This window comes from Sturnus vulgaris, chromosome 15 (assembly GCF_052056855.1).
Source record: "Sturnus vulgaris isolate bStuVul1 chromosome 15, bStuVul1.hap1, whole genome shotgun sequence".
NCBI lineage: Eukaryota > Metazoa > Chordata > Aves > Passeriformes > Sturnidae > Sturnus > Sturnus vulgaris.
The window spans coordinates 11,550,941-11,576,524 of record NC_142257.1 but is presented as its reverse complement, the minus strand read 5'-3'; the positions used below and the strand labels follow the sequence as shown (position 1 = coordinate 11,576,524).

Below are 25,584 nucleotides of genomic sequence, written 5' to 3'. Positions count from 1 at the left end.
TCATGGCTTTTCCATATGTGTGAGTCCTAGTGGCTTCCGAGGGTTGCTACGTGGCTCTGCTCAGGGGTGCAAAAGGTATTTTTAGGTTGGTCCACATATCTGAGATGTGATGAGTGAGTGAGGAGATGTGAGATGGAGGATGAAGCTTTCCACAAGGATTTGGTATCAGTGGATGAAGAGGGACCTGATGAAGAGAGATGAGGATGAGTTGTCGGTCCGTGCATGGCTCTGAGCAAGGGGCATTTCCAGAGAGCTGGGGCTGGATTTTGCTCTCTGAAAGATCTCGAATGTCTAAAGTAAGATTTCTGCATAGCACTGAATAATTTATTGAACAATTTCTCTAGGCAAGGGACCGATATGCTGTCGATATTTTAGATACTTTAAATACTTCTATTTACGTGTGATTACTGGTCTCTTTCAGGACATTGAGCTCCTTGTTAGCATTTTTCCGTTTTTAGAGGATGCTTGCAAAGATCTTGTGTTTTGCAAATACATTTCCCAGCAGTGCAGAGTGGGAGGGAGCAGAGGCCAGTGCTGCCTTGGCTGGAGATTCCCATCCTTTGTCTGTGCCCTGCCTTCGGGGTTGGGGTTGTCAGGAAAGTGGATGGAAGCTGGAGGGTCAGCAAAGCCTGTGAGCCCAGTGCTGTGATCTGCCATTAGCTCCGTCCCTAGGAACCATGGAAGAATATGGTGCCATGGTCACATCCAGGCTATTAATGCACCAGCTACTTACTCAGTTTTTTAAGGAGTGAGCTGTTTCTACAGTAATACTGGGTTAATATGCAATTAGTACTGTTGATCATCAGTTACCTAGAGTAGGGGGAAATTCTACTTTTTATATATATCTTATATATATACACATGCACACACAAGCATTTACATCCATGCATACAGATATATAATTGTATGTGTGTAAATACCATATATAAATGGAACCCAGGACTTTAGCAGCCTTTTCTCTGAAACATTTTTTCTGTCCTGAGTGAAACTGCCTGTCTCTCCTAAAAAAATAATACACCACTGAGCCAAGTTTATACCACAGCCCCTGCTGCATGCTGATGCTGAACCGGTCTCTGTCATCCATCCCTGTGCTTCACTCACTCACTCACTCACTCTCCCACTCACCAGAGGACACAAGAAAGCACAACTGGCTTCCTTGCCATGAAGTTTATTTGCCTTATTCTTCTTCCACTGATTTAAGGCTTGACGTGGATGCAAAGGCTTTTTCCATTGTGGATAACTCTGCCTTGTGGGAGGGAGGGTACTGAGAGAAGATGAGTGGGGAGGCAGGGGCATGTGAACAGTCCCTGATGGCATTGCTGCAGCCCCATGTCTGCTCCCATGCCCCAGACCCTGAGTTCATGGTGCACTAAGCCCCCAGCTGGCTCTGCCAGCACAAAAGCAATTTGAGCTAAAGAGGCTTAGGTACTATCAAAACCCTTTTCTTTAATAGTCATGTTGGCAAAAGGCCAGATTCACAGACTGGATGGGTCTGATTCTCAAAGGAAAGGGAGAAGGTTATTCTTTGTTAGTAAAAATAGAATACAAAAGTTATAAACTGCTTTTATAACATTTCTTGATTGGGTGCTTCTCCAGTGTCTGCTCCCCAGTGAAGTGCCACAGCCTCACAGGCACCGTGTGTCTGTTCTCCTTTGTTTGCTATCCATCACCTCTCACCCTCTCTTACATTGCCTGAGTACCGGCATAATAATCCAAAAAAAGAAATTTTATCTCTAAACTAGTTCCTTTTTTTTCCCCCCTTCCCAATTATATAACTCATTGAGTTATAGTGGAACCACAGTCAATGAGGCCAAATGCCTTGGCTTTGAATCCTCTATTATTATTTGACCCTGCAAAGAATTGTGTGATCTAAGTAAAAACAGCAATTGTGGTTGTGTACTGGAGAGGCAATTATTTCACTCAGTGGGTAAAATTAAGCACCTGTAAGAGTTCAGTTTGGTCTGGTTTTGGTAGGTAGGGGGCATTTTTTAATGAAAAACACAGTTTTAATGAAAACGCTCTGTCTCAAAAATCAAAGCAGTGATACATCATGTGGAGGTTGTGGTAGTTGGCTTGGGGTGGTGTATCTGAAGGTTGAGAGACGTTAAATGGGGAAAAGCACCTATAGTGAGTTAGGTCACTTTAGAGGTGCAAAAGCAGGTATTGTTTCAGAACGTTTTAAGTAGTATTAACCTTGGCTTGATCAATAATCCTAGTAACTGAATCCCATGTGTGGTTGATGATCCCTTGCAGAGTAGAGAGGGTCCCTGTTCATGCATCCAAGTATGTGTGGTGGGTCAGGGCTGAGGGGTCACCCCTGCCCAGGCTGCTCTGGAAGGATGCAGGATGAGCAGTGAAATGTTTTGGCTCACTGTTGTGGTGATGTGTTTATACCACAATTGCATGTGTGGGACAGAAGCTGTTAGGTATCCTGCAAAACTATATGAGCAAACTATCGCTTGTCTCCTACTTCATTTTAGGGCTGCTTACTGGATTTCCATACAGCAATTCTTTCAGAATTTCAGATACTTCTGGTGTTCCTATTTTCCCCACTTCTGGTGTTCCTAATTTCCCCTTTACATTTATGACACCCTCTTCTATTTCTTAAGCAGTTTGCAAGCTTGCAGACTGCCTGGCGTTCTGTCTCACAGCAGGGAATTGTTCTGTAAAGTTTTCAGTAGCTCTCTGTAATGCAATGCCCAACAAATACATAATGGCATTTTCTCTCTGTAATTAACATTGGCTTTGTCCCGCTGTAAAGTGTGGCATTGCCATTTCCATAAACACTAGAGTGTAAAATCATTAAAACAGAAAAATTTGATCTGATCTCAAAGTAGTTGAATATAGAAAGGTGGCCAGTGCCATGAGTTTTCCAAATTTTCCTGTTTAAGTAAAACAAATGAGAAAAAATTCGCAGGTTTGGATTAAACTGGGTATTGCATTTGTGGCTGAGGCACTGCAGAGTCTGTAGTAGGAGATCTCATTACATCACTTGTTCCCCTAAAATCTAGGGAAATGTGAGCCTAGCCTGCTGCAGAGTGGTCAGTGTCCCCCTTCCTCACCTGAGCCCAACCCCAACCCACACTGGCTTCAGGATGAGAATTGAAGGCTCATCCAGCTTCTCATCCTCTGTGCCCACAGAGGGAAAACTTGTGGAGCTGCAGAGCAGAGGCTGACTTGGCATCACCTCTCTAGTTTTAATTACAGTAGTGATTAGGAATCCTGTGGTGTCACAGGAGCTTCCTGACCAAGTTGGAGGTCAGAGCTGCATTTAATGGCAGAGGCTCCTCCCAGGGTTGATGTCCCACTGCATGGAGTTTGAGGAAAAAGGAAAAAAAGAATGATTATACTCTGCAAGCATTACACAATATCCCCAAATGCCTCTGCCTTCTTGGCTGTGGCAGCCACTGTGCATGTTTTCATAAAGATGTTAATTATTGCAACAGCTTTCATTTAAATAAACAAATGGTTTCCAGTGATGCAGTCTGACTAATAGCTTTATGTGTTCCTGAGAATGCTGATGCTCCCTTTCCCCCTGGCAAATGGAAACTCTCTTGTAGTAACATAGTCATAATTTGAGTGCCATTTGTGATTTGAATCCCTATTGCAAAGTCCCCTGAGCCCTCTATACAGGGCACTAGGTATGTTTTTGTTCTGCACAGGAAGGTGAGGGAGAGGCGTCCAAGTTTTGCTGGATGCTTCTTTATGCAAATCTTCTGTCACTGACCCCATTTCAGGAAAGCAACTATAAACCTCAGGGTCTGGGCTCTGCAGAACTGAACATGACAAAAGAATTCAAAAAGCTTGTAGTGTTTCACTGGAGTGAAATCCCTCTAAATCTGCCTGTCCAGACTGAGATGTTTTAGATCCTGTAAATTCTGTTTCCTCAGTGAAATGAGTGAGCAGCCAGTGCCGTAGCCAAGGACAGGGATCCATGGTGACTGCTGACTGACGGGATATTCCAGCTTGCTCTGAGAGAAGTGGAGGGTGTGCAGGCTCTGAGCCATTGCATATCACTGATTCTGCTTTGTAGTTCTCCACTGCAAACAGTTAATTCTCTCAGACATACTGAAAAGCTGCTTATTTGGGTTTAGTTTTGTGCTATTAAGTCTAATGTAAATAGCCCTTTTTGGGACTTGAATAAAAGGATGGTGATGGGATGCTTTGCCCACTTTCCAGGATAAAATAAATCACTGCCTCTTCTTCATCCCACTGTGAATGCAGGGGAGCAGGAGGATGCGAATGCCCCAACAGGGGTTGTTCTTCCCAAGCAGGCACTGATGGAATTGGTAGAAGGGATGTGATTGCGTGGCCGCAAAGGATCAGTAAAATTTAAATTGCTCAGTAGTCTGAGGCTGTTCCCAAGCTGGCTAATGTCACTGAACTCCATTGACTGGAGTTACAGAATCACTTCCAGCAGAAAAATATGAAAACTAAATGGTACAAGAGAGCCGTTTGTTACCAAAAGAAATAAGTAAGCCCTGTTCTGGGTGTGATTGCTGTGACCACAGGCTGGCCGGTGACCTGGAGCTCAGTGTCCCTGCTGGCTGCCCCAAGACTGCAGCACCCCTGCTCAGCCTGGACCCAGGCTGGGAAGTTCCCCTGTGCCAGGCACCTGCAACTCTTACTCATGGCTGTTCTCTCTGGGCCCTTTCTGCCTGCCTGCCTGCCTTCCTACCTACCTACCCACCACTTTTTTTCTGTCCTTCCTTGCATATTTGTTCCTCTTTTCTTTGCCATGGGAATATTTTATAAATCTGGTGATGTGAAATGCCATTTGGAATAAATGGAAATGCCAGTGTTTCCATGTACTGCGTGCATGGGTGCCGTGCTCTGCTAGCTGGCACCTAGGGCTGCTTGCTTGTGGGGAACATGAACTGCAGCAGGCTGGTATATCCACTTTGGGCAACACAAATGGGGCCAAGAGGTAGCAGAAATGGGGCACAAACGTAACAGAACTGTAGAGAAGGGTGCAGAGAGCATTCTGCTGCTGATCCTAGGCCTCTGGTGACAGCAGCAGCTGCTTGCTATGCACTCTAGAGTTCAACGCTGCCTTGCTGACGAGTAGCCCAACCCAAATCTGCTGGGTTTAAATTACTATTATTTATTTTCCTGATCACATGAGAAATACACTCCCAGAACATGTGACCATGAGGCGCTCACCTGCTTGTCTTGACTCATCAGAGGCTGTGATCCAGGCAGCCCTGGCCCTTCTTTCTGTAGGTTTAGAGAGGGGGTCAGAGTTCTCTCTGATCATCCCAAACACACATGGGCCCCTTTCCTGGGCACCATCCCACAGCAGGTTGGCTGCTCTGAGCAGATCAAGTATGAACTCATCATGAATCACTTCAGCATGCAAAACTTAGGAATAACTATTGCAAAAGGCAGCTTGTGCGAACCCTGCAGTGCCAAACTTTAATGTGAACAGAAATTGCAGCCCTGACTGTCATGATCCTTCTGTTGATGCTATGAGCTCTAGATGTCTGTGAATGCCCTCAACCCAGACAGATGTAAAAGTCTGGTCTTGCTTCCACCTAGGCAATTCCTGCAGCTGAGCAGGGCAGAAGCAGGACTGGTCTTGCTTCCACCTAGGCAATTCCTGCAGCTGAGCAGGGCAGAAGCAGGACAGAAGCATATGGCTGTAGCCAAGCATCCCCCCATGGCAGTGCTGTTCCCACGGGCTTTCCACTTTCAACTTAACTGCATGGATGGATACAAAACAGCACTTACAGGCTGCTCTTGAGGGAGTAATTCCCAGGATTTCAGTGTAACCAGCAAACTGGGTGGTTGCTTTTGGCAGGACAGGCTGTTTCTGGGAGCAGACAGTCTTAATTGGGACTTGCTGAAATGCTTTTGCACAAATGGGCAATTCATCAGTAAATTAATAGCTCCCTTGCTAAGCTCTCCCAGTTTTTGTAGTATGTTTGTCAGGGTGCTTTTCATAGCCTGGTGTTGAGAAATACTGAGGGGAGAAATCAGTACTCTTTCTCAGTTCATAGAATCATTTTATCCCAGAATGGTTTGGTTTGAAAGGGACCCTAAAGCTCATCCAGTTCCAACTGCCCTGCCATGACCAGGGACTCTTTCCATTATACCAGGTTCCTCCAAGCTCCATCCAGCCTGTCCTTGTACACTTCCAGGGATGGGGCATCCACAGCTTCTCTGGGCAAGCTGTGCCAGTGCCTCACCACCCTCACAGTTCATCCTAACATCATTGCAGTCACATAGTCAGTATTTTATCGCATGTGGAGATTTCTGAAAAGATGCTCAAATCTGAGGAGAAAATTGCCTCCTGTGTGGGCATTTCCCAGTAGCATGTGGATGGATCACATCTGGATGTGATTATTGGAGGGGTTCAACTATTCCTGAAGAGGCTGGTTGTGGTCCTAGAGGGTATGCACAGTTGGGAGCTCTCTGGGAGCAGAGGTGACTGTGGGATGTTGGGCCAGCATCAAGGAGCAGCATGAGGCAAGAGGGATGTTTGGGCGGGCCAGAGCTCTCAGGGGGAGATGGATGACCCTGAACATGGGCTCTGTGTCGCTGTATCCTTGCTGCTGCCCTCACCATTGTATAATCCAAAAGTGAGTGGGGTTAATTGTTTGTTATGTTGCATTTTTTTCTTGTGCAAACTTACAAACCTTCTCCAGAGCCTTGTGCAAGGCGTGCCCAGTTGTTCACCACCTGGCCTGTGCCAGCCCCAATACTCACTTGGAACAAACACAGGAGAAGGCTACTGGAGGATAGTCCTGACCCTCAGGACTTCAGGACAGTGCAGCCAGGAGGAAAAAAGCAGGTTTGTGTTAGTGGTGCTGTCATGTGGGAAGTCCTGGCCCCTTCGTGGAAGTGAAGCCATGTACTTCCACAAGCTGGAGCAAGGCCAGAGGGCAAGAGGGAAGGGGATGCCTGGGCTCATGTGGTTGGAAAACTTTTTTAAGACCTTGACTCTTGTAAAGTCATAAATAGAGCTATAGGAAAGCTTAACTGTTTGGATTCCCCCTGGGCAGCACCTGCTTGGCTCATCCCTCAGAAGGCTGGCTGATACTGGAGATCTCCCAGTGAGGAGTTGATACAGGCTGTCACTGTAAACGGGAGTTACTTAAAATGTTCCTTGTGTACTCAACACCCAAACATGAGTCCCCTGAGGACAGTTTGACCTCTCACTCAGTGAGCCACCTGCCTGACTCCTCTCTGATGTCTGTTTCTATATGTGCAAAAGGGAAAAGCAAGGCAACCTGCTGTGGCAGAGTCTAGATCGATACCCGATCCACAGCGTGACCTTGCCCTTCCCAGGAGCAGCTCCCACTCTTTGAGCCCAATACTACTGTCTGTGCAGTCCTGCTCAGGGAAGGCAGAGACAGTTTCTGGCAGCCCTGAGGGGTCATAGCTGGATCCCAGAACTTGTCCTAGCATCTCTCACTCCAGGTAACTGCAGCCGCATCACCTCCTGTACATTGGTCCTCAGTTGTCCTTAGGGAGTGAGCAGTCTGCTCCTACTTACCCTGCTACAGATGATTCCTCTTTTCTTCTACCTCTTCCATAGATGTTGTTTTTCTCAGTTAGGGTGGTTATCGGCAGGCAGCCCCAGACAGCCACACAGCTCAGCAGAGCAGGGTGCCTGCGATGGCTGATGAGGCAAAGCATGTTCTCCTCTTCCCAGAGACCTGTGCTGCCTCTGCCCATCCGCAGCCTGACCTGACCTGACCTGACCTGACCCATCCTTCTGGCTCTTGCAGAGTTTGCTGTTTTGCTGGTGGAGAAGATGCAGGCTCAGGAAATCCTGCGGAGTCTGCGGCTCCCTGAGTTTGATGACCTCAGCCAGTTCTTCCGCAACCTGCCGGCCACAGCACTGGTGGGCATTGGTGCCTTTGCGGCTGTTGTTGCCTACTGGTTTGCCAGCCGGCCTAGGGCCGTGAAGCCACCCTGCGACCTGCGCATGCAGTCGGAAGAAGTCGAGGTGAGGCCAGGGCAACCCCGGCTGGCTTTCCCCAAGATTTGCATGCCTGAAAGTCATAGAATGGTTTGGATTGTGAGGGAACTTAAAGATCATCTCATTCCAACCTCCTGCCATGGGCACTAGACCAGGCTGCTCCAAGCCCCATCCTGTGGACACACACATTTAGAGAGCTAGGGAATTACAGCTTGGAAATTCTTTTCAGGCCTGGATTTCTCCTGCCTCTCAGGTCCATTCCCAGGCTGACAAGCTGACTACAGCTTCAGTTAGGGAGGAAATCTCCCAGGGTGATAATATGGTGAAAAACAGAGTGGAATTCATAATAAAGATTAACACCTGGTGACTTTCCCGTGGGATACATCCTGAGGTACTGTCCCAAGGATGTTTTTCCCAATTGTCCAATGAACTACTGTCCTGTCCTAGCTGCACGTAACAAACTTTAAATACGGATTGTTCGTACAATAAAGTTGGCCTTTTTTCCCCAAAAGAGGTCCGTGTGTGTTGCTGTCTTTTCTCTCTTTTTGCAGTGCAGTAACCACACCATCCAGCCGGGCCTTTAACACTTGCAGGGATGGGGTAGCCACAACTTCTCTGGGCAACCTGTGCCAGGGCCCCATCACCCCCGCAGGGGAGACTTTCTTCCTAACATTTAATTTAAACCTACTTTATTTCAGCGTGAAGCCACAACATCTTGTTCTGTCACTATGTGCCCTTGTAAATAGTCCCTTTCCAGCTCTCTTGTAGGTCCCCTTCATTAAGGTCTCCCTGGAGCCTTCTCTTCTTCGGGCTGAGCAACCCCAACTCTCTCAGCATTTCCTCATAGGATAGGTGTCCCATCCCTCTAATCACCTTCATGGCCTCCCCTGGACTTGTTTCTACTGATCTGTGTTCACAGGGAATGCCAGGAAGGCTTTTTTGTTGCTGTTTCGGTAGTTCCCCAACCTCATCCTGAAATCAACCATGTAATGCACTGTGCCAGGGGTCACTTCACCCCTTAATTCACCTTTTTCTGTAAACGAAAAAACTAGAATACAGCATGTTATTCTCTTAGATTTTCAGTAAAATTTTGGTCTTAGCTCTGCTTAACCCTCCATGGCCAAAAATTAGAGGCACTGCCATTGCATGGGAGAAACAACTGAAAGGCAACAGCTGTTGAGACCAGATCACCTGGTGTTCTTCATGTGTGCCCATTGCTGAGTTTGGTGCTGCAAACTTGGTAATAGTAAGAAAAAGTAAACCTGAATCCATACTTAGAGGCTGAGGAGTTACTAATTGTTATGCTTGCAAAAGGTTTTAATGATACAGCTCTGTTTTAAAGAACAGAAATATTTCTGAGTATTGTCTCAACTTATTTTAATATCTGAAAATGGGATGATAATTTTTAAAGCCTTTTCTGATGTTCTCTCCAAGACGTCATTGTCTTTAATTCCAACTTTTTTAAAGAATGGGAGGAATTTACATTTTTCAAGCTATTTTTTCCCTATGGTTAGGGCTTTAGTTAGACTTTTTTCTGGCTCCCAGTGCAGTCCTGGTTTGGTCATTCTCGTTCTGGTTGCCCACTCCTAAAACAACTCTGTCAAGCTCATGGCACTGGGGGCTGGCCTCTGCCTTAGTCTGTCCTTCATGTTGGCCTAGGTGTCCTTGTGGAGGTGCTCATGGTGATAGTCCTAAAGACCTATGGAGCCCAGAGCACTTGCATTACCCCGCACATCCCCACTCCATTACTTCCAGATCCATAATTCCTTATTAAATTCCCTAGGGAAATATCAATGATCTCAGTGATAATGAGCTGGTCAAGTGCTCCTCTATGACCAGAGTGCTCTCCATATCCTTGAGGTGCTGAGGTCAATGTCCCCCCTCTCACATCCCTTTGGGTCTTGGGGCAGGTGGTGGTCACAGAGGTCTTGCTTGGCATTTGGGGGGCGTATTGCTTTACAGTGGGGGTTTCCTCATCTCCCACCCCTTGAGCAGTGCTGATGTCTGTGTCATCTTGTGTCACCTCATCTCACACAGGGCCTGGCTGGGGCGCGCCGCTCAGTGATTGGGGACAGCCCACACTTGCTGACGCACTACTATGATGATGCCAGGACCATGTACGAGGTCTTCAGGAGGGGATTCAGCATCTCCGGTGAGAGCACAGTGGGGAGGAGGCCTCAGAGCAGAAGTTGGGAGAGGTGGGGACCAGGCTATGCATGTGTTCTTACCCCATGTTCAATGGTACGGTCACAGAGCTCTCACACGCTTGAGAGACATCACATCCCACTCTAAAAAGCCATGATGACTCTTCCCTGCTCTATCATAATTATTTCTGTGTCTGCTGTTTATGGTGTCCTGCCTTATTGGATACAACAATGTCATGATCAGATTATTATTTTTGGTGCCATAAAAAAAACCAGTTTTTCATGTTTTAACCCTGCACATATTCTGCCCCACAAGACAGGGGTAAATGAAGGACTCAGTAGGTGTATGGAGAAATGGATTTCTGCAAATAGGTACCATTAGCAAATAATTCAAACTTTTCAAATTTTCATCTGGTCATGCACTGTTTGTGTCTTTCAGAGAATGGCCCCTGCCTCGGATTCAGGAAGCCCAAGCAGCCCTACCAATGGCTGTCCTACAAGGAGGTGAGCTCGAGGTGACACTCACTGTGCATCCTCTTCCCTTGCGCAACCCAAGAAGGGGCATTGGGGTGTCTGCACGTTAGGCCAGGAGGTTGTTCATGCATTGTGTGATGCTTCCTGGTGTACCCACCCAGGCACATCCAGGTGTTATATGGGTGTGTTAGCTTTCAGGGGCTGGCTCCATGCTGTGAGCCCGCTCTTGAAAGCAGCACTGAGGCACTATGGGGCATCACCGACCTCATCAACTGCTAGTCAGCTAATGATGGTTCATGATAACATAAAAATTGGAATTTTAGATAGGAAATACAATAATTTGAGAGCCTCCCTGTAAGTATTTGCTTAATTGTTTATATTCCTCTACTTTTTAATGTATTTTTTTCCTCCCCAAATTCCAGGTGGCTGAAAGAGCAGAAGCTCTGGGTTCAGGCCTTTTGCAGCAGGGCTGCAAGCCATCCACAAAGCAGTTCATTGGTGTCTTCGCTCAAAACCGTCCAGAGGTGAGATTTTATGTCCAACTTGATATGGTATTAATAGTGTTCCTGACCTGTCAGCTTGTTCTCAAGTTATATCTACACTCATGGACCCTTCTCACCTTTGTGCTTCCATGTTCTCCTGCAGTGGATCATCTCTGAGCTGGCTTGCTACACCTATTCCATGGTGGTGGTTCCCCTGTATGACACCTTAGGTCCTGGAGCCATTCAGTACATTGTCAACACAGGTAAAATCAAAACTGATGCGATCTTCTCAGTTTTGTTGCTCAGAATGGTTCATTTTCTGCTTCTAAAAGACAAATGATCATAGAATCCTAGAATGGTTTGGGTTTGAAGGGACCTTAAAGTTAATTTGGTTCTAACTCCTCTTCATTTGGCAAGGACACATTTCACTACACCAGGTTGCCTTATCCAGTCTGGCCATGAACACTTCCAGGGATGGGGCATTGTGATCATACTTGTTGAGTGTCTTGAATTCACTTAGAGAGGTTCCTAAGGAGCCATGTATCCTAGTGCTGCCTCTGTTGCATTTTCTACATGCCTAGTTGTGCATGGATAAGAGCTACTCTGGATGTGGTAATTACTCCATGGCCACCCACTCCTGTGTTGCTTGATATTTTGCCTCCTAGATTTTTTAATCCACGTGGGGACCAATTTCAGTATTTTGAACTGAATCCCAGAATAATCATAAATGTCAGCTACAGCTTTGGCATTGATTTTGGGTAGCTAAGATAACATTTTTTCCTCATTTTTCAAGAGAAGCATGTGAATGCTGGGATTTCTGGAGTCGCCTAGAGTGACTATCAGAACTGATATAGTGTTAGCTATGAGCCAGTCTTGCATTGAAAAGATTTACTGCACACAGCTTGTTTGGCTGTTTTTCTTGCAGCTGATATTTCCACAGTCATTTGTGACAAGCCTGAAAAAGCCAGGATACTCCTTGACCATGTGGAGAGGAGAGAAACACCAGGCCTGAGATATATCATCCTAATGGACCCATTTGAGAAGGAGTTGACAGAGAGAGGGAAGTGCTGTGGGGTTTGCATCCAGACCATGCAGGAGGTGGAGGTGAGTTCGTTCTCCCCCTCCTTTTACTGTTTTGTAATATGTGTAAGAAGACAGTACAATGTACATGGCCTTCTGAATTTCGTGCCAAGTTCCGTGTCTGGAGAGCGTAAAAGAGCAGCTTGTTGCTGATAATACTGAAGCTTGGTGCACTTGTCTCTTGGTGTTACTCCTTGTTGATAGCAGAACCAATGTTTCAATTCTTTATCCTCAAATACACTATCAACTGCTATTTAAACAGGGGAAGGGGGTGTTATTTGAGACAGTGTCCTCTTACAATGTTACTGATAAGTAAAACTTTACAAAAGGAAGGCCTTGTAAAATCAAGGCTCAGACCTGTTACTTTGGCTAAGTAGAAAAGGACTGCTGGAAAGAGACTCAGCTGAATTAGAATTAGAGGTAGGAAAACAAGTTATATAACTGTTGCCTGATCACATCGTGGTGTATCGTGGTTGGTTGAATTATGTTTGTTATTCTTTAAAACTATATAACTGCTGATGGGCTAACTGCTTAAAAGGGCCTGGTTTTTGCAATAAAGCAGCTCTCCTTTGCACCTCCCTGGGGAGTCTGTGTAGCTACAAACCCACCCACACACTACATGTAATCCTACAGCCTTGCACTTGTTTAAAACACCTTGAATGCAGCTCAACCAACCCAAACACTACTTGAAATCCAAGGAAGGCACTGCAGTTAGGGCAAGAAACTCAGGATAAGGAAAATGGCCACAGTGCCAGCTAGGAATTGGTCTGCTTTAGCTTGCTCTCCCTTAGTGGTTTGCGAATTATTAGCAAGTGGGTTACACTGCAGGAATTAAAGTGGAAATCACTTTTGTTACTTTAATCTCTTCCAGAACTGTGGCCGTGAGAGCCGACATATGCCTGTGGTGAGTATTGGCATGTTGCTTTTTCCACTTATAACTGCAGCAGAAGGGACCTTAAAGCTCATCTTGTTCTGTCATGGGCAGGGGCACCTTCAATGAGTGCTTAGTTGCTCCAAGTCCTGTCCAATCTGGCCTTGAACATTTTCAGGGATGGGACAGCCACAGCTTCTCTGGGCAACCTGAGCCAGGGCTTCACCACCCCCATAGGGAACGATGTGCAGTATTTGCTTTATTCCCTCTACCTGGAACACTTAATTGAGATAGCTCATCCTGCTATGAACATATTAATGGGACAGTAATTAAATGCCATTGTTAAGCTGCCCTAATTCCACTACCTTACCCTGGTGGCACTGGGGGAATGTCTCTGTACCCTTCACTTTCTGCTGGGGCTCCTATAGTTCAGAAACACTACTTGGCAGTATTTATATGGCATATTTTGGAAAAATTGCTTTGGTATTTTTCACTGGCTGCTCATATTTGTACACTCAAAAGCAGCTTCTGATATTCAAACTGTTTATTTAGTCATTCATGACCCAAAATAGTGCACATATGGGGTGGTGTTGAGAATACAGAAATGCTGCTGGAAATTGGAACAATCAGCAGCTTTGGAATCTTGGCCCCTGTTGTGGAGTTCTTTCCAGAATTAATCTGGAAATTGAGGACTTATCTCAAGTTATCCCACACGTCTACAGATATAGATGGTAGCTTGGAAAATACTAACTGTAAGACAAACAGTAAAGCATGCCCTTTGTGCAGCTGGAGCACAGCATAAAGGGAGGAATAGAGTCTGCATCAACTGAAGAAACCTGGTTATATATGCTGACGGGAATTAAAGCCTTTTATGTCAGAGCAAAAACATAATTGGTTTGATTCTTAGGTTTCTACAATGTCAACAGTCTCTACCACTGAAATGTCTGCATTTGACTGATGTGATTTTCTTAATCTCCTTTTGTATTTCTAGCCTCCTCGACCAGAAGATCTTTCAATTGTCTGTTTTACTAGTGGCACTACAGGTAAAAGAGGCATTTTAATCTTAAAATATTAGAATATCGTATGAAATTAATTATTAATCCCACCTCAATACATGCAAACTTGCTGTTATACTGATATGAAAATTATATTTCTAGGCATTTTTAATATTTAAGAATATATAGGTTTACATACTTCTGTAGATTGCAAATTAAAAATAACAAAATATTTATTTTTCAATTGAATTCTCTGACATACACTTTGCCAGTATGATTTTCCAGTTGTCTAAAAATCCACCCATGTGTCTGCTTATCATTTTGCTGTGTAGTTGTGAAGCATTTAGTTGATTGGTATTTATCATTTGCAAATGTTTTTTGAAAAAACCCCAAAACCCTAAAATGTGGTTCCACAGCCTTCCATTGTCTGTATTCTAAGCACATTGACGTCTCCAGCCTCACCAAGGTCCTTGCCACCTCTGTCTCCTCTTCCTGTGTGTTGCTTATGACACCAAGTGCTGTGGAGGTTCAGGATGAGTCTGGGCAGCCCATGATGCTGGTACTTGTGTGCTGCCGGCCTTTTTTTCTTGGAGAGAGGAGCAGCATCATTTCCCTGCCTGTTCTTAGCACAGGCAGTGCTTTCTCCTCTCTCCAGACCCTGGTCTTCATCAGATTGCAAGAATTTCCTACTCTTGAGAACTTAGCCTCTGTAACATCTCCCTGAAAGCTGTGTGGGCAGATGCACAAGGCATCACTGCTTGGGAAACTGCTTTTACACTTTCCTGCAGAGAAAGATCATGCTCCAGGGACTACTGGAGCAGCTCTTCCAGATCCACCTGTGCTCTTGGTCATACGTCAAAGCATCCTCAGTTTGGTCTCAGCAGAAAATGCTGGGACCTGCTGGTGCTTCTCAGATGGTGGGTCAGGCTGAACAAGAGGGAACACCTTCATCCTCCACCTCCCAGAAAGGACTTGTGCTTCAGACCAGGTAGGCAACTCCAAGTACAAGCTCAAGACATATTAAAAGGGTTTGGGTATTTTACCTTTGTCCATGGTCCTTAGTTTTGAGATCAGCATTTCAGGCTGCCCACTGAGGGTAAGAACTGTGACTCTGCTTTGTTCCAACACTGGGAATTCCTAAATGGGAAAGAATTAATTCAGTGCTGGATGTGAACATCACAGCCATGTAGAGAGTGAGTACAAAGTGGCCAGGCACAAATGGGAGCAGTAGGAAACTGAAGGAGTCATGTCGTGGATACAGCAGGGTGTTTATGTGGATGTTCAATTGCAGAGTAACTATTTTTTCAAGTCACATTATTGTTGATATTTTAATTTCTAAATAAACAATTCTGCATAGAGGTTTCCTTTGATTTCTTTTTTTTTAATTTGCAGATGCAATCATGGGCCAGTTTCTGATTTTGTGCTTTTCTTAGAAACATGCCCAGAGTTACAGAAATAGGACAACCGGGAAGTTAATTTCCCTTCTCCCATCCAAACCAGACATTTCCAGTTTTGCAAATCATCTCAAACTGAACCTTCTCATAACAACACTTTGTGATGCATGAGCCCATCCTCTGCTGCTGGAGGACTTTTCACATCACTCTTTTCCAGAGGTTGCATAAACACTCTGGTCTGTTTTCTACATTGTGCTTTGATGTAAGAGTTTTATATAGTTCATATGATTTTTAGTGGCTAAATTTAGAATTTTCTTCCAAACTATATATTCTCTAGGGCTTTTCCAATTCCAGAGGGCTGTAAATATTTTTGTGTGGTGTGAAAAAAATCTCTGCTGTAGAATTTGTCACCTGAAAATTGTAGAATTACAAAGAATTCCCCAGGAGTAGACTTTAACACTTGCTTTTCTTTGATAGGACCGGATGTCCCAATGCCTCTCCAGGGAGAAAAGAGACGCAGAGATTGCTGATCTTGGATGACAAGACCAACTTCCATGGTTATGCCAAGAAGCCATCAGCACTTGGAAATCGGCCAAAGGCACATTGATATCCCCAAACTGTCAGGATACAATTTTTCATGTTGGCTACTCCAGAGAAATCAACTGTCATTCTCTCAAGGATTCACTGTTAACGAGGTGGATAAAAGTTGCTTCCCAGTGGTTTCTCCCAGCCTGGCAGTGCATGCTCCTTTTTTCCAGAACTCCCCAGGGGAGGAAAGTGCTTGCATTCCAGAATGCTGATGGATTATGCTGTGAGATTAGTGCTGGAGCACTTGAAAGACCCATTTGGCAATGTGGAAAATGTTCTTCTGTTATTTTAAAGGTTCTACTATTGCTTATAAGAACTGTCAAACAAGCCTGGCACCAAGATAAGGAGGAATTGACATTCCTGGGCTATTAATGGATTGCAAGGTATCCATTCTGTATCAGGACACTCACTGGGTTTGTCTTTGTCAGGAAATTCAAACAAGAACAGCATTACAGAAATGGCATTGATTTTTTAAATAGAAAAGTAGCATCCGTGCCAACCTTCTTCTCTCAAAGTGGTAATTCTGGGAAAGGGCTCATAGAAGAGGCACCAATTTTGCTAGGTTAACTCTTGGAACTACTAAGGAAGGTCCAAATTTACAGGAGTCCCCCAGCCCAAAAAAGCTGCAGCTGTCCCATAGCAGCATGATTTGTTCTGGATTTCTCCTGATGGAGGCTCTCCTGGCTCCAACACTGCTGTCCTGTTTAGACACCATTATCATTGCAGCCTGTCCAGGATGCTGAGCATGTGCAAGAGGGATGCAGAGGAAGGAATCAGGATGTTAACACTGCTTCCAGGCATGGCAGAGATACTGAATTTGCATTCAAGTCAGAGGTGGAGTGAGTAAGTGAGTCAAACATCTGAGAAATCTCATAGAATCATGGAGTACTTTGGCATGGAAGAGACCTTTAAAGTATATCTAATTCCAATTCCCAGCCATAGCAAGGGACACTTTGACCTATACTGGTTTGCTCCAAGCCCCACTCAGCCTGGCACTGAACACTTGAAATCCTCAAAAAAAAGTCTGAAGAATTTTGTCAAGGTGCAGGGACCACATGTGTGCTAGAGGGCACAGTTTGGAATTTTCAAACCAGTACTGAGCACATCCTCTCCACTGGTGCCCTGAGCTGTGTGATGCTGCAGGAGCACAGCTGCTTCTAGAAATGCAGGGGCGGAGCACATGTGTTTGGCTGGACACAATTCAATAACACAAGTGATTTTTGAGTCGTGGTCGGTATGTACGACTGACAAAAAGTTCATGGACTTTTCTTGGAGCCTGGATCCATGTGTGCACCCAGCTGTGAAAATAACCTGCCAGGCTGATTTGGCACCTGTGAACCTGCTAGTTCAACACCTCAGGACGGGAGCAGCTGAGGCTGGCAAAGCTGTCAGCTTCACTCTTGAGCTTTGGATGAAACCAAACCAACCTCCTGTGCACCATGTTCATCTGCAAGTGTTTGGGACTGAATTACTCAAGGCACTTGGAACAGCAAATAGGGATTTTCCATATAATATATTGTGTTTAAAATATCCTGCTCTATTGCAATAAATGTATGCAACAATTGCTATGGCTGTTTATGCCTGCCTTTAATTATTTGTGAGGTTGAGTAGGAGTGATGGTGGTGGTGCTGGCAGGGCAAAGGGCTCAGTGCTGAGTGTGCCCATGTCTGTGCCCATGCCCACACTGGAGGGCTGCTAGCAACACAGCTCTCAAACTGTTCTGAGAGGATTAAACATACTTTCCTGTGCTGAAACATATTCACAAAGCATTACAGTCTCTTCCTCATCTGAGGAAGGCAGAATGGTTTTGTTACATTAACTGCAGGAGCTTTGCCAGGCTGCTCGTGCCCACTGTACTGGGGACACATGGGGCACCTGCAGGTAAAGCTCCTCTGGTCTGCGTTTGCACGGAGAGGCAGAAACTATGTAGCAGTGGTGTGGTCGAATGAAAACAATCTGCTTAAAAACATGATGGAGAGAAAAAGGCTGGCCCCATCTTTATTTGAGCTGAGCTACACCTTCTTTTCACAACTAAAACCTAGAATGGTGATGAAAAGGGACAGTCCTGTGACAGGAGGATATGCAGAGCCCTCCGTGCCACTTTTTTGTGAACATGGAAGTTCCAGCCTGTGTATTTTCTGCTTAACAGACGCTGTGTATTGGCGTCCAAGCAGATATGAAATGCAAGAGGTGCACTATGGTCAGCTGAGAAAGGAGTGTGAAAAGGCATATATTGATGGTGCTGAGGTGCCTGCTGGTGGTGGATGAAATGCTGCAGGGGCAGTGCTCAGTTCTGGAACACAACACAGGGGCTTTGCTGCCTCCCTAATGATTTAGGGCTATCTTCAAGATGCCTCTGCTGCTGATACTAATCATGACTTCCCTTAATTGTAGTCTCAAAGGGTGTTCTTGTACCCTAATTTTTACCTTCACTGCTCTCTGCATTTCTCATGTTATCCGGAGCACTGGCTAAGTAAAACAGCCTTTTAAACAGTGATTCTCGGTGTTCAAGATCATTCTTAGTCAAAATCTGGATGAAATAAATCGTCCTAGGAGAAGCTAGAACAGCCAGCCAAGCTTCATGGCTGTGCTCATTGAGTGGCTCCATCTAAGCACTCTCAGAAATTGCCATTGGGCTGTTTCTGCTGGAACCTGTTTTCCAGAATCTCCAAGAGAAATATTTCTGTTTGCAGTATCATTTCATTAAGTTTTGAGTATTGCAGTAAGTGTTTTTGGTGCATGTCAGTGCATGGTAATGATAGTGAAAATTACGTATGTTTTAAAATTGAAGAAGTTAACATAATATTTTAATCATATCTTGGGGTTTTTTTTGTTAAGTTTTTGAAAGTTACCTTCTGGCTTATCTTTTAAACTCCTTCTCTGTTTGCTTTCAGGAAATCCCAAAGGTGCTATGCTGACCCATGGAAATGTGGTGGCGGATTTTTCAGGCTTTTTGAAAGTGACGGAGGTGATTACCCTGAGCTAGAAAACACTGCCATGTGCAGAGCATGTGGGTTAAGCTGTGGCCCTGCACGGGCTGGAAGTATGCTCTTGCAGATAAAAGATTACATTTTTCCTGCTTACAGGGCCAAATCCATGGCAATGGAGCAAGGCTGTATCTACAGTACTGGAGGGCATTAAATCCTCTTTCCAGCCCTGGTTCCCAGGCTCTGTAGGGCACTTAGGGCTTTTGAGAAACAATGCTGACTTTTGTAAATCAATTAATTAACTCTTTTGGAAGAATTAGGAGAGCACACAAGCCCTATACAGTTGAGACTGGTGCTTGAAGAGGAGTTCAAGCTCCTCTTGTGCTCTTTGTGTCCCATTGTGCCCAAAAATGTTGTCATTTATTTGAAACCTCTCTGCATACAAAGTGTGTGTGTGTATATAAATATATATATATATATATATATAAGAACATACATGATTGTTTTACAAGAATGGTTAATGGTTAATTTAATTGATATTCCAGTATATCTCAGTTTTTGTTATACATATGTCTAATAGACCATAGCATAATGCTGGCCAAGTGCCTTTATAATGTGTTTCACACGACATGCAACTCATGTTTAGAAACAATATAGGAAGCAGAATCAGTTTACCATGACATAGTATTTTATACACTTTATATGGAACAAATATAAATAATCTGATTTCTGGTAGTGAACAGGCAATTCTATAAAGTAGTTACATGCACATAGGATGGACAATTGGTTACCTCATACCTGGTCTTATTGTTGATGTTGAAATTACTGCCATCTTATTACTTTAATCCTTGAATTTTCTGAGATTTCCGGACCACTGGTGTAAAGAAATCCAACTGAATTCACATGTTCCAATGTTTGCAGGGCTGTGCCTCCACAGTATGCAGGATGAAATGCCAGTGCTGCAATGAGAGCTCCTCAGCATGGAGCAATCTGTGGTTTTGGTGGCAGCAAGAGGGACAAATGAAAGCTAAGGAGTGAAGAGGCCTGAGCTTCAAAGGGAAGGAATGTTTATTTTGGAAGAGCACTAATTTAGAGCTGAGGGAACTTGGCATCTTCCAGGACTGGTCCATAAAAATGGATTTAGTGTTTGCAGACAGCAGTGAGACCCTGATTAATCTCAAAGGTATCAGATTGAGACCCAAATCTAGTGTGATTGTAAATTTGATATCTCCAGTCACCAGAGTATTGCTGACAAAGGGTAAATGCCCGTAGCTAATCCACAAGATTTGGGTAATGTCTGACCACAGTAATGAAATAGAGCAGTGTTAAACACTTGAAAGTAGTATAAATTAAAGAAATAAAATGAGAAGTTCTGTGGGTTTGTTGTTTACAAGTTCTTGTCGCAGTTTTGCTTAGTTCAGTGATTTTTACAAACCAAACATATTTTTAAGTGAGTCCAGAGCTCTATTATAAGGTTGTTCTCAAGTACCAAGAAGCTGTTTGCATTTTTACATTTAACTGGACAACTGTGCCAACTGTGAGATGCTATTCAATGGCATAATTTTGGTCTGATTTAAAACCAGATTATTTTGTCTGGGCCCTTACAGTAGCAATAAAAAAACCCTCTGGTTGATATTAAAGGTTTTGCATTACTGTGCTTGCAGAAAATGAAGCCAAATTAGAATAATGTATAAATAGATCTGCAGGCCCTAATGGCTTCATTCAGACTGAGAGACACAATAATATGAAATGGGATGCTGAGAACACCCACATGGTCAATGATGTTTGACTTTGGTAGGTGATGACTGGGAGGCCATACCCAAATCTGACCAGCCCAGGTTTAAACTTCAATAAGATACCCTGAGGGATGAACTCCTCTGTCTGCCTCCAGGTCATGGGCTATTGATTCCCTCTGAGCAGTGGAGGTGCAAGTGGGTATAAATTGTTAATACTGTGAGCTGATATATTTTTATACCCATTTTCCACTAACCACTGGCCTTGATGCAAATTATTGGGTAGTCAACCTTTCAGTTTTTCTAATCCATAATATTATAGCAAGCTGTACCCTAGAAAATGCAGGTAGAAAGGTTATTTGGGGGATGGGTTAGGTAAGGCTCTTGTTTATTCCAGCCTTCAAGAGAGAGTTAAAATCTTGGCAAAATCAAGAATTTGGCCACTTAAAAAAAAAAAAATTGTCCAACCTTCTCTTTCCCTTGTCTGTGGGACAGTCATACTGCCCTTAAAATTATATTTTAATCACTTAAAATAATGAGAAACACTAACAGAAGTAATTACTTTTTGAAGCCTAAGATTAAATAATGAGTTTTCCAACACAATCTGATTAAAATCAATGATTAACCAAAGGAGAAGAAAAAAAAATCACTAATTTTGACTAGTAACACTGTGATTCTTGAAAGGACTCTATGCAAAGTGGAAAAGTGCTGCTCCTGCAGAGCCCTGCTCGTGTCCAGGAGGCTCCTGCAGGTTAACACTGGGATCCTGGGGGTTCCTGCAGGTTTGCACCAGGATCCTCCTGTCTGCACACAGCAGACTGTCCTGCTGTCTGTTGAGAGCAAAGATCAGGGTCTTGGCACCTCCTGATAGAAAGCAGTGAATAAAAATTGGATTCTCCATCAGGGTGAGCCTCCATTCCCAGCGTGAGCTGCGTGGAAACAATCTGCCTTCTGCCAAGGAGAGCCCTCTCTATTGCCCTGTGTGTACATCTTCATGCTCTTCACTCCTCCTGCTAACTGAGCTCCATGATGCTGTAGCTTTAATGCTTCCCTGTGTCCGCCGCTCCCTCCTCTCTTGACAATCTTTACCCTTTTGCTCCTCTGGTGCTATTTTTCTTTTTATTATTTTATGACTTTCTTGTTGTCTTCCTGTCAGTGTTTCTTTCCTTTCTGTCTCCCATGCCCTTCACCTGCAGAAAGTGATCTTTCCGAGACAGGACGATGTGCTCATCTCCTTCCTGCCTCTGGCTCACATGTTTGAAAGAGTTATACAGGTAAGAAACCTGCCTGAACTGATGAGGCCTTGTGGGGCTCCTTGTGTTTTCTTCCAGAGTCAGTGGTCTCCTACTTGTGAGGATGTACACATTTCCTATTTGCCTTTAGCACACATGTTTGAGAGAATGGTACAGGTAAGGTCATGGTGTCAGTGGAAATAATATTTTTTCCACGCCAACAAAAAACAAACAAACACAAAAACTAAATAACCAGCAATATCTTGTAGCACTAAAAAGGCTTGTACTACAGAAGTGCCATATGCATAACACCAGAGCCATGGTTTCAGTGACATGGCTGTGAGTCCAGAGTGAGCCAGGAGAGTTTTCCCAAGTTCTCCAGCTTACACCTGCTTCAGGATTTGAAAAATAGCCCTTCAGCAATGAGCCAAACTCATTGCTCATTCATCTCATGGCTACTGCTACCTGAGCAATTTGTGGGACATCTTATCAGAGCACTCTAGGATGAAGTGTCATGTGAGTCAAGATAATTTCATGGCATTTTCTACATCTTCTAAAATTATTTTATTGCATAAATAACATGATCTGCAAAAATAACTTCCAAGCTGGCAGACACTGAAAAAGAGGAAACTGAGATCATGGTGTGAGACACATGATCCTCCTGGCAGGGCAGCATGTAGTGGGTATTCACTGGAGCCTGTGTCCCCTGGGAATTATGGCAGACCCAAGCACTAGCTCTTGCCAGCCCACAGAACTGACTCCATGTCTCTTCGGGGAAAAAAAAAGGGAAAATGATTTGTGCTGCAATTGGTGAGTTAGGCAAGTCAGGTGAGACAGCCATATCAGGTCTCACAGCCTGAGAAGCTGCAAACTTGAATTTGATCCAGTATGTTAAGATTGGATCTGGATCCAGCTGCAGCTCTATACTTTCTCAGGGAGGCCTTTTTCAGGCTGACAGCATACTTTTTGAGTCAGACAAGCATCTGAATATAAATCTCCCACTCCTTGGTAACATCTGTGCCAGAAGCAATATATTTTTTCCCTGTTAAAGATCTCCAGTTACAAATTGGAAGTAAAAGCCCATGAAAGATTTGGAAAATTACAACACAGCCTTTCTGCACTTGCATGGCAAGTTGGTCAGTGTGCCAGCACTGTTCAGGCAAACAAGAATATTTTTATTCAAAATTCATCTTAAGGGACGCAAAAAGAAATGAGAAACAATGAAAATGCTTTCATTTCACAGGATGTTGCTGTCCTGAAAAGCCTTCAAAGGATGTCTATGTTTATCCTCCCATTTGAAATGACTTAGTAATATAAAGACTTTTTCAAAGGGGCTAAAAAGTAATTTTCAAAAGCATTCTGAACAGCAAGTACTGCATCAGTATCCCTAATTTTAGCCAACATTATTCATTCCTGGAATTTACAGTTAAAATCATACAGACACGTTCATTAAAGCTAAAAATTTCTAGTTATTTTCAATTCCTAATGAGCGCACTAGTTACATTTTCTTTTTTTAAATTCATGTGCAGTAAAGCACAGATTCAGCAGTGTGATTTTCATTAAACTCACATCACATATGCAAAATTCCTGTGGTTTCAGCTAATGGAGACAGTCTCTAATTGCCTGACAGAGCAGTGAGAGCAATTTGGTTAGTATTGCAGATTTTTAGGAGCAGCACAAAAGACGTGGAATTTTCAGCTTATTTAGTTATCTGGGGAAGACTAGTAATAGCACACAGAAGGGAGCTGAAGTTTTCAGTCTACTCAGGGAGGCTGGGTTCAGCTCTGGCATCACAGGCGCTTTCTCTTCCATGCACTGTAAAACTATGGGAGAAGTGCTTGTCTTCAAATATTCTTCAGTGATAAAATGTCAGTTTGACCCAGTCTGTGATAGCTTCTTGGCAGGGTTACTAGTTAGTAGTAACCAGCTACCAGTTGGCTCATGGCCGGCAGCCCCTCTGCCCGATCCCACATATTCACCTCCATTCTGATCTGAGGAAAACATCCTGCTTTGTTTTCAAGTACAAGGTTTCTGGATTTGTAGTTCCCATACAAGTCAAGCACCTTTTGTGAAGTAGGCGTCTATTTCTGAGATACAGGATAAGGCACTGTATGGCTAATGTAGTTTATATTGTTGTATTTAAACAAAACTAAAGTATTAACATCTAAAAATAGGTGCCACTCTGTGTTTTATGATGTTTCTTACTTTGTATTTCTGTATTGATGATAGGTCCTCATGCTATGAGCTGCCATGGAAGGGCTGGGCTTTAGGAAAGTCCTGATCCAGACTCTGACCATAACTGGGACTTCTCCATCCCCATATGGTGGGGATGAAGGGAAATCCCTCCTGAAAAATTTGATTCCTTGTTCTTCCAGAACAAGTGGAAAATTTGGCGGATGTTGAATTGTACTGAAAAATGTCCAGAACTGTCTGGATATTTCTATTCAGTACAAAATTTGTTGTTACTCTATTTCCAAAATAAATTATTTACTTTATTTCCAAAGTCCCATTTTTGCCATATTGGAGAGCAGAAATTCAGAAAATGTGCTTCTGCGCTTGGGAGGAATGCTTTGCTTTGGGAATTGAAAGCAAAGGGATTACATGTGTTCCTCTTTCTCCCCATTAGTCTGTAGTATACTGCCACGGAGGGCGAATAGGCTTCTTCCAAGGAGATATTCGCCTCCTGTCTGATGATATGAAGGCACTGCGGCCAACCATCTTCCCTGTTGTGCCACGGCTGTTGAATAGAATGTATGACAAGGTGAGCTGGATTTTGATTTTACTGTTTTTGGAAGGGTGGAGTTTATGTCCCTTTACTACTCATGTGGAAGAATTCCCTTAGTCATGGAGGTTTCTCAAGGAGATTGTACTACTTCTGCCTTGGTGCAGACACATTCTCACCCTGTGTAATGGATACAGCTCCTTCAGTGTGTAAGTCTGTATTATGACTTACACAGACTCCAGACACAGTTATCATGTGTGAATATGAAATCCCTCTGTATTAGCCTCCTACCCTGTTCTCACTAAGCTTACCACTGACGTTTCTAGAGATATAGGATTTTTTCATCACAGAAACATCAGTCAAACCTGGCAGCACAAGGACCTTTTGCCCTTCAATCAAGTTTAAAACTCAAATCTCTCATTCTGGTGGCAACAACAGCTGGAAATCAGAAATTTCAAAAAGTCTTTGAGGATTTAGGCAGTGTAAATATGACAGTGGCTTTTGGATTTAGAAATCTTTAAAACTAAGGTAAAAGTATTGCAAGGTATTTAAGACAGTTATGTCTGGTCATCATGTTAAATCTGTTTGACGAGCTGGGAATATTTATTCCTCAGAAGACTTATCTTCTAAATACAAGCTTAAGCACAAGCTTAACTGACTTAATTTTTCCCAAAGGTCAAGGCTTCTGTGCTTTATTAGAGGGACAGGCACTGGGGGTTTCTCATTTGTTGAGGTGGAGTTCCTGCTGGTGCCTGATTAAGCTCAGGTAAATGCAGCCCCCATCACGACATCAGCCACCATGATACCTGTTTATATTGCTCATTCCTTGTAGCTCAGGTTGCATGAGCTTCACTGAACCCTATTACAGAAATGATATAGTAAGAGCAGCCCTGTCAATCTAGTCAAAGCCTGCACCACCATCCTGTCTTTTTTCCCCCAAAGGAACCACACGTACAGTTGGGAACGGAGCAAAAAAATTTCTTTATCCCCCACTAACAAACCCCAGTGTAGCCTT

At 43.9% G+C, this 25,584-nt stretch overlaps 1 protein-coding gene across 13 annotated transcripts in view; it reads left to right on the top strand.

Annotated features, from left to right (window-relative positions):
* The window catches only part of ACSL6 (acyl-CoA synthetase long chain family member 6), a 59,833-nt gene that overhangs the window by 21,140 nt on the left and 13,109 nt on the right, over positions 1-25,584 (top strand). For 4 of the 13 annotated variants that reach the window (XM_088173755.1, XM_088173748.1, XM_088173750.1 and 1 more), the window contains exons 2-12: positions 7,734-7,954; positions 9,965-10,079; positions 10,511-10,575; positions 10,968-11,069; positions 11,191-11,290; positions 11,953-12,131; positions 12,979-13,011; positions 13,970-14,021; positions 18,850-18,923; positions 21,812-21,889; positions 24,474-24,608. In XM_088173755.1, coding sequence (XP_088029881.1) covers positions 7,760-7,954; positions 9,965-10,079; positions 10,511-10,575; positions 10,968-11,069; positions 11,191-11,290; positions 11,953-12,131; positions 12,979-13,011; positions 13,970-14,021; positions 18,850-18,923; positions 21,812-21,889; positions 24,474-24,608 — 1,128 coding nt within the window. In that variant the 5' untranslated portion in view covers positions 7,734-7,759. Of the gene's footprint in view, positions 1-5,184; positions 6,794-7,733; positions 7,955-9,964; positions 10,080-10,510; positions 10,576-10,967; positions 11,070-11,190; positions 11,291-11,952; positions 12,132-12,978; positions 13,012-13,969; positions 14,022-18,849; positions 18,924-21,811; positions 22,025-24,473; positions 24,609-25,584 lie in introns of those variants that run through there. The other 9 variants (XM_088173753.1, XM_088173751.1, XM_088173749.1 and 6 more) reach the window with 6 other exon arrangements.